This window comes from Genypterus blacodes, unplaced genomic scaffold (genome assembly GCF_046128005.1).
Source record: "Genypterus blacodes isolate CSIRO-AG114 ecotype Tasmania unplaced genomic scaffold, CSIRO-AGI_Gbla_v1 ptg000364l_1, whole genome shotgun sequence".
NCBI classification, from domain to species: Eukaryota; Metazoa; Chordata; class Actinopteri; order Ophidiiformes; family Ophidiidae; genus Genypterus; species Genypterus blacodes.
In genome coordinates this window covers 70001-84345 of record NW_027467147.1, presented here as the reverse complement: position 1 = coordinate 84345, position 14345 = coordinate 70001, and the positions used below count along the sequence as shown (strand labels likewise).

Genomic DNA, 14345 nt, shown 5'->3' with positions numbered 1-14345 from the left:
GTGTGTGTGTGTGTGTGTGCGTGTGTGTGTCTCTGCCAGCGTCTACACCAGCAGATGGCGCTGTCCGGGTCACTGATCATTCTGCTCTGCCTGCAAGTTAATGCCTGTTTGAAAATGCATGAGTAAGAAGAAAGTGAGGAATGATCTGAGCGAAGCTGCAGCATGGAAATGAGATGGGATTCTTCATCATTTAAACTTTAACATTTAAAATTACACTCCTACCAAAATCTGAGAGCAAATTACTTTTTTCTTAAAAGTCATTAATAATAATAATGAAACCTAATTACTCCTAACTGATACTGATATGAAGGTCGGCGGTTTCCCATGATTCTGAAGGAAACTTCTCCTGTTTTGAACTTTCCTAGGGAGGATTTCAGAATAAAAGCCCGGGGAGACGTAGGGAGTGCTGTGCTTCCTCTGAGGAAGAGGAGGCGGCTGTCAGCGACAAACTGCAGGCCTCAGGCGGTCTCACCGAGCATCAAGCACACCGACACAAACCGCTGTGCTGAGATGAAGCAACAGTGACATCTCATGGCTCCATGGAGCAGCAGCACCGGTCCGGAGCCTCCTCAGCCGTCTGCAGAGCCACGGGCCAGGGGGGGAGGAGGAGACCTCACAGGAGCCCACAGAGGAGGAAGGGGCTCTTCATGGCTTCATCTGCTTCACCCGATGAACTGATTGTGGTGAATTCATATTATGGGATGGCAGCGCTGCAAGTTTCACAAGTACTTACAACACTTACAGGTTTACAAGCAGAGAAAGGGGGGAAAGTCAAATGGTCTTAATTAAACTGATGAGTCAAACTGAACCAGAGAAGAAGTCACACAGACGAAGGTGAAGATGAAGACAGACGCGATTGTATTCTCTGCTCCGGCGCTTTAAGCACCTCTGGATTCCACAGCTGTCATGTCTTCACACACTGTTCAGTCCTCAAACCTCAAACTCATCAGCTCGCGTGGCTTTGTGGCTCCTTCATGAGTGTGTTTGTGTTTTTACAGCGATTGTGTCGCATTTCTGACACAAAAACAGTCAGTACCAAACACGGCCTGCGGGGGCGCGCGCTGTCACTTTCTCTCTCTGCTCCACTTTTAAAGGGAGCGCCGAAGGGAGAAGCGAACGTATGTTGCGCATGCGCAGTGTGTGTGTTTGTGTCTTGTGCCTGTCGGCTTCAGTCACTTTGTGGAAATGGAGCCATAGAAACGGTAACTAACCACAGAAACACGCACATCACAGCGTTTAAAGAGTATAAGAGTCAACTTAATCATATTAAACTGCGCAGAGATGTTATGTTGTTGTTATGATGTCATTTGTTGTAGAACTGTATTTACTAAAGCTACCACATTGAGCTTTAAATGTTAAGGTCACATTTTAACTGCAGAGCTGAAGCAAACTGTACTTAATAACATGTGTATGATGTCATCAGGACCTCAGTCTGAGCTCCTGTGAGTCCAGGTGAGGTAGAGCGATGGAGTCAGAGTGTGCAGAGGAGCAGCAGGAGGCCATGCTGTGGTCCATCCAGGAGGCGGTGGAGAGGCAGACCCTGCAGATCGGCGTGTCCGCCTGCGGGGCCACGGCGGTGGTGGACGTGCTGAAGGCCCTGGGCGTGGCCGTGGACCCCGAGGAGGCCGAGCGCTGCGTCCAGACGAGGCTGAGGAGGAACGAGGCCCCGCTGCCCGACTACCTGCTGTCCAGGAGCCAGGCTGGTAAACTAACAGAGGCCTGCAGTCAGAGGGGAATGTGTTCTGCTGTCAAAGGTGTCTGATGTGACCTTTACCCTCTCAGCTGAGTGTGTTCTGTCTGCAGGTGCGACTCACGCTCAGCTGATCAGAGGAGCGGAGGAGGCCAGCAGAGGGGCGGTGACCGGCCGCTTCTTCCACTTCCACCCTCGCCGCCGGGTCAGACCGGTGCCCTGGCTCGGGCGCTGGATCCGTAAAGGCGCGGTGCCCGTGGCAACCATGAACCTGCAGCAGGCGGTGCCCGAGGGACAGGAAGTGCCTGACGCCTGGCACCATCAGCTCGTGTTTGGAGCGGCGCCCAACGCCGTTTTTATGACGAACCCGTTAGATGTGGGTGAGTGAGGCACACGACAGGTCGCTGTTGTCTTTGTTCCCATGTTCTGATGACGCTCGGGGCGTGTTGTGTCCTAGGGAGTGAGGCAGACGTACATCAGCGACTCTGCAGCGAATCCGTGTTGCTAGTTCGGCGAGACGACGTGCTGCAGCGTTTAACGGCGGACTGCTCGCTGTCCAGCCTGTCAGAGCTGTCTGACCCACGCTGGAGGAGCCTGGACGTGGAAGGTGACACCACCGACAACAACAACAACAACAACAACAACGCCACACCGCCTTGAACCTGAGAACCTCCTGGTTTACATGTTTGTGTTGCTTTGTCTTCATTTCAGGCCAAGTGAAGAAGATGATCAAGGAAGAGGAGGCTGAAGAAGATCAGCCCAGGTTATCGCACATCGTGATCCCTGCGGCGTACAGCTCAGGCGTCACACTGTTCGTGCTGCGACACTCTGAGCTGGCTCAAGAGCTCCTCGGCAGCCCTGAACTGCCTTTAGTGTGAACGCCTGGACTCACTGAGGGCTGGAGACAAACGGGATGTGTCTGCCTGCTCATAAAGCTATTATGAGACTTTAATACACACAAGTCGTCCACACACATCTGCCCTGCCCAGGTTTCCTTGAGCAAAGCCTCTCAAATGTGCGTCTGACCTCTAACCTCCGACCTGAGCTAAATGAGGAGAGAGCTCGGTGTGTATTGACTGATGTCAGCTCTGTGGCTTCACTTCCCTTTCCCCATCAGCACCGGTCCCTCCTCTTTAACCCTGTGAGCCGGTTTGACTCGGCCGCTCCTCAGGATGAATGGATCCTCACAGCTTCAGAGCCTCCAGCTTGTATTCCTGCGCCGTAGCGTCGGCCTGTGCTGAATGTTCAAGCAGCAGAACAAACTTCAACATCACTCCAAGACCTGCTTGAATAATTTATTCACTCCCTTGAACAATCGTGTTCCAATTTGCTCTGTAACTCTGTGTGTGGTGTTAAAGTGTGGGAGCGGCTGTGGCGCTGCGTTTAAGGGGAACTGTGAGATGTTTGTGTTGTGTTGTGCCTCAGTAATACTAATTATTAAACTGTGGCCTCCAGCAGAGCCATAACGGCTGTAAGCAGGATAAAGTTGTGTCTTTATAAAAGCTTCAGTTGACTCCTTTACTGCCTGAATGTCAGCGGTTGTGCGATTTGTCCTCATTTTTAAATCCAGAGACTTTCAGTTTTTTAATAACTGGGAGCTAATTTACACAAATATGAACACTTTGTGGTGTTTTGCAGCTTCAGACATTAAACGGAGCAAATACTGATTAATTCCTTGTATTTACTTTATTAAAAGTTCTTGTCATGGTTCACAGGAGTCACAGAAACCTAACGTGTTTACTTTAACCGCTGTAAGCACTTTTCCGTGTGCTTCTGTGTTGATTCTGCGTGTTTGAGTTTGTCTCATCCGGGTCACTCGCTCACTGTGGCGGCGTGACTGGTTTAACTGTATTTCCCGTGGTGCTTTGCGCCCGCAGACTCTCAGGGGGGAAGGTGCGGAATTTGCAACTTTCCAGAGAAGAAGTTTGTCCCGCTGCTAAAGGTGAGAGCGAACCCACGAAGAAGAAGCAGAGCTGACAGGCGCCGCTGTGAGGCTCGTGCTCGTGCCCGCGTGTGTCCGGCGGCTGATTGAGTCTTATTGCATCCACGTGGTGAGACTGATAACAGCTCTGACTCCTCAGCACAGGGGACACACGGAGCAGGACCAGGACAGAGACCAGGACCAGGACCCGGAGCAGAGGGGACACACGGAGCAGGACCAGGACAGAGACCAGGTGCACGGGGGACCCATCGAGTTGGACCGGGACCGGAAAACACGGAGCTTAGACTGCAGCAGACACATACACACACATAGGTAAGTGTCAGAGTGTGATCCCGGGTGTGTCTGTGTGTGTGAGAGTGTGAGAGAGGGTGTGTGGGTGTCTGCGTGTGAGAAGAGAGTTTACTCTGTAAGCTGTGTTTGTTTCAAAGTAAAAGCCTCCACAGCTGCTTTAAGATGCAGAGGTTGAGCTTTTATCTCGTAGTTTCATCCCGATCAGCTTGTTGTTCTTCTTCAGGTTCCATAATGTCTGACTCCAGTTCGATCCTCTGCACTCTGAATGTTTACACTGATCCAGACACATGCCAGCCGTACACCAATGTCACTTTAACATCCGTGTTTATTTAGCCTCTGGTCATGTGAAGCTCTTTACTCTTGTTTACTTTCAAACCTTCTTCGTCTTCTTCGTCTTCTTCACTCTGGTGTCACATGAGTGAGTGATTTCAATCAGGCTCAGTTTGGAGGCTAATTGCAGAACACGCGCACAACACACTCGTCCCTTTGTGTCCTGTGTGTGTGTGTGTGTGTGTGTGTGTGTGTGTGTGATATGTGTCCAGAGAGGTCAGAGGTCACAGTGGGCAGGAACCGGCTGAACTCTGACCCCTGCGTGTTTGATCTGCTGGAGGTGAACTCATTCCTGTAATCACTGTTATCTGTGTGTGTGTGTGTGTGTGTGTGTGTGTGTGTGTGACATAAACAGGGCTGGATCCATATTTACTCTGTGTTTAATCTCAGTTTTAAATCTGTTCTCTACTCGAGCTCAGTCTCTGCTCAGGCTCAGTCTCTGCTCAGGCTCAGACTCTGCTCAGTCTCTGCTTGGGCTCAGGCTCAGTCTCGGCTCAGGCTCAGTCTCTGTCCAGGCTCAGTCTCTGCTCAGGCTTAGCCTCAGTCTCTGCTCAGCCTCAGTCTCTGCTCAGGCTCAGTCTTCACTGTACGTCTCCTTCCTAATGGTTTTGTTTTCCTATGCAGATGAGCGTTGGTGTGGTTGATCGTGCGGTCGGGTCAGCGGCCCAGTTAATTGTGGATCGGTGTTTTTGTTCTGGTTGGTCGGTTTCTTGTTAGTGTGGCGTTACAAGATAATATAAGGCCCCGGGCCCGGGAAAGGTCAGCGCCTCCTCTCAGCCGGACGCTCGCCCGTCTTATCGCTCGAGTCTGCCGCGCAATTAAATCTGAGCCTCAGCAGAATGATTAAAGCCGCCGCCCACCTGTCTGTCTGCCCTGATTGCTTTTCTCCTGTGCTCTCCCTCTCTCAGTTGCCATGGCAGAGCGGGTGCTGGTGATTGGCGGCGGCGGGCGGGAGCACGCGCTGGCCTGGAAGCTGGCCCAGTCGCCTCAGGTCCAGCAGGTCCTGGTCGCCCCGGGGAACGCCGGGACCGCCAAGTGTGGAAAGATCAGCAACTCAGGTAACAACAAGGAAATCAGACTAAGATGAGCAGGAAGAGACGGACGGGAAAGAAAACCAAGGATTGTGACCTGTGTGTGTGTGTGTGTGTGTGTGTGTGTGTGTGTGTGTGTGTGTGTGTGTGTGTGTGTGTGTGTGTGTGTGTGTGTGTGTGTGTGTGTGTGTGTGTGTGTGTGTGTGTGTGTGTGTGTGTGTGTGTGTGTGTGTGTGTGTGTGTGTGTGTGTGTGTGTGTGTGTGTGTGTGTGTAGAGGTGTCAGTGAGCAATCACACCATCCTGGCTCAGTTCTGTAAGGACCACCATGTGGGCCTGGTCATCGTGGGCCCTGAGGTCCCTCTGGCAGCAGGTAGGCCCCGCCCCCTCTCTCACCTGTACCTACAGTCTGCTCTCATATTAACCCCTCCTGGTCCGGTGGTCCAGGTGTTGTGGACGACCTGACGGCTGCGGGCGTTCCCTGTTTCGGCCCCTCTGCCAGAGCGGCTCAGCTGGAGGCCAGTAAGAGTTTCTCCAAGGCGTTCATGGAGCGACACGGCATTCCCACGGCACGCTGGGGCTCCTTCACCGACGCCCAGGAGGCCTGCAGATACATCAACACGTCAGTACATCACACCTTCACCTTCATCAGTCTGAGCCGGGACGTCTTTAACATTCAGACGTCCTCTAATGTCCCCGATGGAAACAAGCATGTTATGTTTCTGACCACTAGGGGGCAGCGAACAATGTCCACATATGAGGACGCAGGGTCTCCGCAGGGTATCTAATTACAGTTTGACCTCTGACCTTTAACCTTGTGCGGGTCTTCAGGGCCGACTTCCCGGCGCTGGTGGTGAAGGCCAGCGGCTTGGCGGCAGGCAAAGGCGTGATCGTGGCGCGGGACCAGGAGGAGGCCTGCAAGGCGGTGATGGACATCATGAAGGTGAGGAGGTTCTGCTCTTCTTCCTCTCGTCACCGCAGGTTGAGGCAGCGGCCGCCCGTTAAGAGGTCCCACAGGGTTTAGTGCCTTGCTCCAGGGCATTTGTTTTCATTTCCTTTTTCATTTCCCAGCCTTCACACCGCCGACGTGGAGCTAATTTATTCACCTCTGCAGTGGAGACTTCTTCCTCAGTCAGCACTTTGTTTGTTAAGTTATTTTGTGGGCGTTTGTTGGGAAGTAATTCTCAGATGAAACTTTTCTACTCTGTGGCTTCAGTGAGAAGCCTTCAAACACACACACACACACACACACACACACACACACACACACACACACACACACACACACACACACACTCTTTGTCCTCCAGCGAGCGACTCGGTAGCTCACAAGTCTTTAATGTGGCGTTCAGGGTCACGTAAACAAACGGCTATTTGTCCCCGTGTGTGCAGGACCGAGCCTTTGGGTCCGCGGGGGAGACGGTGGTGGTGGAGGAGCTTCTGGAGGGAGAGGAAGTCTCTGTGAGTGCTCACTTCTGATGGATTGACTCTAACACGTGGCGAAGGCGGTAAACGTGACGGCGTGTTTGTTGTGCAGTGTTTGTGTTTCAGTGACGGCTCCTCCGTGGCCCCGATGCCTCCGGCGCAGGATCACAAGCGGCTGCAGGACGGAGACTTGGGCCCCAACACGGGCGGCATGGGGGCCTACTGCCCCACCCCTCAGGTACACACCAGCACCATGGCAACGCCCAGAATGCAACACACTCTGCAGCGGGACATGGGAAATAGTTTTTGGTGTGTTTAAGTGTTTTCAGCTTGTTGGAGCTGCGTTTAGCGTCTTCTCAGATTTGGACGTGTGTGTGTGTGTGTCTCTGTTGTACAGGTGAGCGAGGAGGTGCTGCAGCAGATCAGAGAGACGGTCCTTCAGAAGACGGTGGACGGGATGAGGGAGGAGGGGACGCCTTATGTGGGCAAGTCCTCCGTCTGTGCTTCAGTCCAGACAAGTTAGTGGTGTGAAGACTTACTGAACTCTCTCTCTGTCTGTCTGTCTGTCTCTGTCTCTCTCTCTCAGGTGTGCTGTATGCCGGCCTCATGCTGACCAAGCAGGGCCTGAAGGTTCTGGAGTTCAACTGTCGCTTTGGAGACCCAGAGTGTCAGGTGTGTGTGTGTGTGTGTGTGTGTGTGTGTGTGTGTGTGTGTGTGTGTGTGTGTGTGTGTGTGTGTGTGTGTGTGTGTGTGTGTGTGTGTGTGTGTGTGTGTGTGTGTGTGTGTGTGTGTGTGTGTGTGTGTGTGTGTGTGTGTGTGTGTGTGTGTGTGTGTGTGTCTCTCTAGGTCAGTCCCTGCTCCTTGGTGGCGTTGAAGCTGACCTGTTGCTCTTCCTCTCTGTTGCTCTTCCTCCTCCTCAGGTGCTGCTCCCTCTGCTGCAGAGCGACCTGTATGATGTCATCCTGAACACCATGAGCGGCAAACTGGCCTCCAACGCCCCCGTGTGGCACCAGGACAGCTGTGCGGTCACCGTGGTGATGGCCAGCAGCGGATACCCGGGGAGCTACCAGAGAGGAGTGGAGATCACAGGTGAGACGAGGAGGAGGAGGAGGAAGAGGAGGAAGAGTGAAGATGAAGTGAGTGTGTGAGCGAGCCTCTGGTCTGTGTCTCAGGTCTGTCCCAGGTGGAGGACATGGGGCTGCAGGTCTTCCATGCAGGCACGGCCCTGAAGGAAGGCGGGGGCGTGGTCTCCAGCGGGGGGCGTGTCCTGACCGTCACCGCCGTGGGGCCGGCCCTGGGAGCGGCCCTGCAGGCGGCCAATCGCGGCGTGGCGGCCGTGGGCTTCCCGGGCGCCGTGTACCGCCGGGACATCGGCCACCGCGCCGTCGCCCGCCTGAGCCCCTGCAGGTGTGTGTGAAGAGACACACACACACACACACACACACACACACACACACACACACACACACACACACACACACACACACACACACACACACACACACACACACACACACACACACACACACACACACACACACACGTGACACGACAACAATCCTGCTGTTTGCTTTGTGTTTCTCTTTCTGACCTTAATGGAGTTTATTATTAAATCATGACTGTTTGTGTTTTAAAACCTCCTTATAAATCTGTGTGGATGCTCCTGCTGAGTCCTGCTGAGTCCTGCTGAGTCCTGCTGAGTCCTAATTCATCTTTGATAACAAATAATCAACAACTAATATCCAGAAATTGTCACTGAAGTCTCTTTGATCAAACTTCCTGCTGCCTCGCCTGAAGCCTGAATGTGAGCAGACCTGATCTCCGTGTGGGTGAACTGACCCCGCCCCCGCCCCCCCCCTTCCTGTGTCCCACAGCGCTCTGACCTATAAGGACAGCGGCGTGGACATCGCTGCTGGGAACAAGCTGGTGGACATGATCAAGCCTCTGGCCAAAGCCACGTCCAGACCCGGTAACTAAGAGACTCAGAGGAGACCGAAGATGGAGTCCAGATTCTGACCTCTTTGTTTCTTTGCTCAAGAAGTAAATGTCCTCCGTCTGTCTGTCTCTCTGTCTGTCTGTCTGTCTGTCTGTCTGTCTGTCTGTCTCTCTGTCTCGCTGCAGGCTGTAACGCTGAGCTCGGGGGTTTTGCCGGGCTGTTCGACCTGAAGGCTGCAGGGTTCCTGGACCCCATCCTGGTGTCAGGGACAGATGGTGTGGGGACCAAACTGAAGGTGGGACCTCCTGTCCTCTGTCCTCGTATCCTCTGTCCTTGTCTCCTCTCTCTGATCTAATGAGACACGCATGATATTTTGATACTTTCTCCTAATTGGATCCTGGAAGACATAATTTTTGTCCAAACTGGCTCCCTCAGGGGGCGGAGCTTATCTGAGCGGGGTTAAGCCTGAATCTGATGTTTGAACAAAGATCAAGGACCGGTGGATCTAAAGCTGCCCGTCTGCATTGTTGCATCATCAGACCTGTTCTCCGTGTGTCCTTGTGCTCCAGATCGCTCAGACCTGCGGGCAGCACGGCGGCCTGGGTCAGGACCTGGTGGCCATGTGTGTGAACGACGTGCTGGCTCAGGGGGCGGAGCCTCTCTTCTTCCTCGACTACTTCTCCTGCGGCAGCCTGGACGTGCAGGTGGCCGCCGCCGTGGTGGGAGGCGTGGCTTCAGCCTGTCAGCTGGCCGGCTGCGCCCTGCTGGGTGAGGAAGAGGACGAGGACACGCTGCTCGCTCAGGAGGAAGAAGACATTGTGTTTGTGCGACTCACTTGTGTCCCTGCGTCCCCGTCCAGGTGGAGAGACGGCGGAGATGCCGGGCGTCTACGCGGCGGGGGAGTACGACCTGGCCGGGTTCTGCGTGGGGGCGGTGGAGCGAGGAGCCATGCTGCCCCGGCTGGGCGACATCGCAGAGGGGGACCTGCTGATCGGCGTGGCGTCCTCTGGGGTCCACAGCAACGGCTTCAGCCTGGTGCGCAAGGTGCTGGAGCGGGCCCAGCTCCAGTACGGCTGCCCCGCCCCCTTTGGCAAGCCGGGCCAGACCATCGGTAAGACACACACACACACACACTAACCCACACACTCTCACACACACTTGACTTCATCTCTTTGGGCCTGCAGGTGAGGTTCTGCTGACGCCCACTAAGATCTACAGCCGCCTGCTGCTGCCCATCCTTCGCAGCGGCGCCGTCAAAGCCTACGCCCACATCACAGGAGGGGGGCTGCTGGAGAACATCCCCCGGGTGCTGCCCCCCGAGCTGGCAGTGGACTTAGGTGAGACACACACGTAACAGAAGCAGAGACATGCCCCTCCCCTCAGGACACAAACCACAAGAGTTTAATAAACCTGTCTGTCCCCCCAGACGCGTCTCGCTGGAGCATCCCGCCCGTCTTCTCCTGGCTCCATAAGGAGGGCGGTCTGAGCGAGGAGGAGATGGCCCGCACCTTCAACTGCGGCCTGGGGGCGGTGCTGGTGGTGGCCCCCCTGGACGCTCAGAGGGTCCTGAGGCAGCTCCAGGCCCAGGAGGAGGCCTGGGTCGTGGGCTCGCTGGCCCACAAGCAGCCCGGTGAGACTCCAGAGTAGATGGACTTCACGTTCAAGCAGCTGAAGCTTCCAGATGGAAACACGTTGGTTTGTTCCCCCCCCCCCCCCAGGAGCCGAGGCTGTGGTGGTCCGCAACCTCAAACACAGCCTGCTGCACACAGGCCCCGCCTCCGCCGGAGAGATGGGGGTCCAGCAGAATGGTGGTTCCCATGGCGACGACAATACGCCACACAAGAGGACCAGAATAGCCGTGCTCATCTCTGGCACAGGTAAAAGTGTGTGTGTGTGTGTGTGTGTGTGTGTGTGTGTGTGTGTGTGTGTGTGTGTGTGTGTGTGTGTGTGTGTGTGTGTGTGTGTGTGTGTGTGTGTGTGTGTGTGTGTGTGTGTGTGTGTGTGTGTGTGTGTGTGTGTGTGTGTGTGTGTGTGTGTGTGTGTGTGTGTGTGTGTCTTCTGATAGGAAGTGTGTTTGTGGTTCCCCAGGCACCAACCTGCAGGCCCTGATAGAGCAGGCCAGGCGTCCCTCCAGCTCAGCTGAGGTGGTGGTGGTGATCTCCAACAGGCCGGGTGTGCAGGGCCTGAAGAGGGCCTCGCTCGCCGGGATCCAGACCCGGGTACAGACACACACACACACACACACGCATAACAAAACAGCTTTATTTGTACTTCAGTCAGTAGAGGGTTAACATTCCTCCCACAGGTCGTGGACCACAAGCTGTACGGGAGCCGGGCGGAGTTTGACGGCACCATCGATCGCGTGCTGGAGGAGTTTGGCGTGGAGTTGGTGTGTCTGGCCGGATTCATGAGGATCCTCACCGGAACGTTTGTGAAGAAATGGAGCGGTGTGTAAAATGTTTGAGCTTCACGTCTTCACCCTTAAACCCAACATGTCTGAGTCTGACCTCTGACCTCTGACCCCGCTCACAGGTAAAGTCCTGAACATCCATCCGTCCCTGCTGCCCTCCTTCAAGGGGGTGAACGCCCAGAAGCAGGCGCTGCAGGCGGGGGTCCGGGTCAGCGGCTGCACCGTCCACTTTGTGGCTGTGAGTATGAACACACACTCACTCACACACTCACTCACTCACACTCTCTCTCTCTGACGCCCTCCTCTGCCCGCCTGTAGGAGGATGTGGACACGGGCGCCATCGTGGTGCAGGAGGCCGTCCCCGTGCTGGGCGGCGACACAGAGGAGAGTCTGTGCGACAGGATCCGTGAGGCCGAGCACCGGGCCTTCCCCTCGGCCATGGAGCTGGTGGCGAGCGGAGCGGTGAGGCTCGGGGAGGACGGACGCATCGTCTGGAAGACAAACGCAGCAACGAGCTGAAGAGAGAGACGGAGGAACATCGTGTTTACTTCCGTCACTGCATGATCACTACTCTCAGATGAATGATGTCGTGCCTGCAGCCTCATTGTAGCGTGTCCTTTAGTGAGCTGACCCCTGACCCCTGACCCCCGTGCTCTGAGCTTTATACTTGAACCCAAACCTACATTCCACTCTTCTTAGATGTTACATCAGAATGCTGTTACTGTTACCTGCCTTGTCTGCCTAGCGGAGGTATTAAACATGTCTTGCAACAAAGTAAAGGCTCCTTCTTCTGTGCCCTTCCTCACCTTTGACCCCCCCCCCGGCCTGTGACAGTCACACTCTGTGGAACCGCAGGACAGACAGCCTCTCATTTCCTGCTCTGGTGGACAAGCAGGACTCTCCCTTCAGACCACAGAGGCCCAGCCCAGCGATGATCTCCTCTGTGGAGAGGAAACAAAGCTTTATGTCCACCAGAGGAACTTCACCCTCGGAATTTCAGACCATTTGATGAATGAAAACACATTTTATCATCTTTTATAGTGTTGTGTTAAACGTCTCCTGGACTCTGGACTCACCTGGTTTGTTCTCAGCGATGGTGACGAGGTAGAAGAGACCCTGAGGGGAGAGAAGCCGCGCCACTGTGGGCAGGAACCTGTCCGTCACCTCTCGACCTCGTTTGCCTCCGGCCCAGGCGGCCTCGATGCCTCTGCTGCCCACCTAACACACACACACACACACACACACACACACACACACAATGAGCACCGCCACACGGATCATCGACCGCACAGGAAACCTGCAGGACGGAGAAGCTGCACCTCCTCTGACGGCGTGACCACATAGGGGGGGTTGAACAGAAGCACGTCCACCTTCCCACTCAGCCGGGGCAGAAGAGGCTCCACCTGCAGCACAGAAACAAGCGCCCCCCCATCACATTACAGCCAAAACACTTTAATCACAATATCAAGCCTATTGTCTTTTTCAGATGATGGTCCCAGTTTGTGGAGTTTCAGAAAAGCAGAGGTCAAAGTTATTATAAGTTAAGGTTTACTAAGGTAAGGTTACCAAGGTTACTAAGGGTTGAGCCTCACCAGGTCAGAGAGGACGAGCTGCAGGGGGACACGGTTACACTCTGAGGTCATCATGGAGCAGAGAGCCGCAGCTGGGTTCACATCTGTGCAACTACAGGACACACACTGCTTATTTACTGTGTGAGTGTGTGAGAGAGAGTGAGTGAGAGTGTGTGTTTGTGAGAGTGACAGACTACGCCTCTGTCAGCTGTCACTCACATGTAGGCCGCTGCAGAGCCCAGCAGGGACGCCAGGAAAGCGGACACGACCCCCGAGCCGCTGCCGACCTCCACACACAGCGCCGGCCTGCGGACATGAGAGCGGACATGAGAAGGTAAACGGGTCCGGAGAGAGGTGCAGGTGAGGCCGGGGACCTGGACTCACCGGAGCCGCTGCAGCGTCTCCGCGTCTTTCTCCAGGGCGTCCATCAGCAGGAACGAGTCCTCCGCCGGCTCGTACACGTCTCTGAAGTCTCCGCGGCCGGCGTGGGAGTAAAGCGGCGTGGGGAGGCTGCCGGACATGTCTGCGTGTGTGTGTGTGTGTGTGTGTGTGGACGACTGCACATGCTCGGGTAGCCGGCTCGTGAGGAAGACTTCCGTGTTTACGAAGTACGTCACTCTGCGGTCTTCTTCTCTGCTTGCTTTCCTGACGCAATGGAGGCGCGATGCTGCCACCATCAGGCCAATATCAGGTTTGCATCAGCATTGCATTTGTGACATGATTTTGGTTAATAACAATAAAATCTGATGAAATGTGATGAAGGTAAATACTCACACACACACGTAAATATATATATATATATATATATATATACATACACATATATATTTATCTGTATATATATATTTTTTTTATTATATTTATTTATTTATTTATTTTGATATATATTTTTTTTTTCTGAGGGTTTTTTGGGGGGGGTTGAAGGTTTGTAACGTTTGAAGCTTTGAAGGGTTTTCTCCCCATAATGCAAGGTTTTTAGGAGGTTTCTGCAAGTTTTTCTAAGAGTTTAAGGGTTTTCCTCAAGAGTTTTTTAGGGGTTTCTCCTCATAATTTAACCATTTCTTGTGGTTTTAGGGGTTTTAGGGGTTTTCTGCAAGTTTTTCTGCGAGTTTTAGGTTCTTAAGTTTTTAAGGGTATTCTCCTTTCTGAGACTCTAAGGGTTTTCTGACTGTTTACAAAAGGATTTTCTCCTACAACATAATACTACAATTCTATTCAGCAATCTCTCGACTGGTTATGTAATCATATCTCCTCTGATTCTGCTTTCATCCGTGAGTTGCATCCCTCCAGTAAAAGATCAACACAAATAAAATCTGATTGATGAATTAGATTGAAAGACGAAGGACCAGAGGACAAAGTGTGTCACATTCACAGAGGCAAGAGATGCAGATTAATCAATAATGTAGTTGATAAGGTTTAAACTCATAAACTGATAACGTTTATGACCAGGACAGGTGTGTATATATATATGTGTGTGTGTGTGTGTGAGCGTGCGACTCGCTCAGTGTTCAGTGGGCAGTGCTGTCGCAGGTGAGACACACACACACACACACACACAGCACAACACAGACCACCAGCCTAACGGATCAATCAGTCAGATTTGTGATAGAAATGAGTGAACATGTGTCCCTGGCTTCTGTGTCCCAGTTTGGAGTTGACAGGATGCTGAAGTTTGTGCTGCTGTGCTTGACGCTGTCAGGTGAGATCCACATCTTCATTTC

The 14345-nt window shown here is 53.6% G+C and overlaps 3 protein-coding genes across 3 annotated transcripts; 2 read left to right on the top strand and 1 right to left on the bottom strand.

Annotated features, from left to right (window-relative positions):
* The first annotated feature begins 566 nt into the window (after nt 1–566).
* Nucleotides 567–3388, top strand: LOC142989020 (uncharacterized). Its single transcript, XM_076138374.1, has 5 exons — nt 567–1202; nt 1424–1703; nt 1804–2070; nt 2148–2297; nt 2402–3388. Exons 2-5 carry the CDS (start codon nt 1466–1468, stop codon nt 2566–2568), a joined length of 822 nt encoding a protein of 273 aa, XP_075994489.1. The 5' UTR covers nt 567–1202; nt 1424–1465; the 3' UTR covers nt 2569–3388.
* Nucleotides 3389–3542: 154 nt separating this feature from the next.
* Nucleotides 3543–11814, top strand: gart (phosphoribosylglycinamide formyltransferase). The gene is made up of 23 exons (XM_076138389.1): nt 3543–3632; nt 3772–3944; nt 5162–5311; nt 5560–5655; nt 5730–5904; nt 6114–6225; nt 6675–6743; nt 6820–6945; nt 7105–7192; nt 7294–7379; nt 7628–7796; nt 7880–8114; nt 8582–8676; nt 8829–8938; nt 9213–9411; nt 9503–9754; nt 9828–9980; nt 10070–10273; nt 10362–10520; nt 10732–10862; nt 10949–11090; nt 11176–11291; nt 11372–11814. The coding sequence occupies exons 3-23, from the start codon at nt 5167–5169 to the stop codon at nt 11570–11572; spliced, it is 3063 nt and encodes a 1020-aa protein (XP_075994504.1). The 5' UTR covers nt 3543–3632; nt 3772–3944; nt 5162–5166; the 3' UTR covers nt 11573–11814.
* Nucleotides 11815–11865: 51 nt separating this feature from the next.
* Nucleotides 11866–13245, bottom strand: hemk2 (HemK methyltransferase 2, ETF1 glutamine and histone H4 lysine). Its single transcript, XM_076138391.1, has 6 exons — nt 13009–13245; nt 12844–12930; nt 12646–12736; nt 12373–12456; nt 12130–12271; nt 11866–11994 (listed from the first exon to the last, which is right to left on the bottom strand). Exons 1-6 carry the CDS (start codon nt 13143–13145, stop codon nt 11888–11890), a joined length of 648 nt encoding a protein of 215 aa, XP_075994506.1. The 5' UTR covers nt 13146–13245; the 3' UTR covers nt 11866–11887.
* Nucleotides 13246–14345: the final 1100 nt, after the last annotated feature.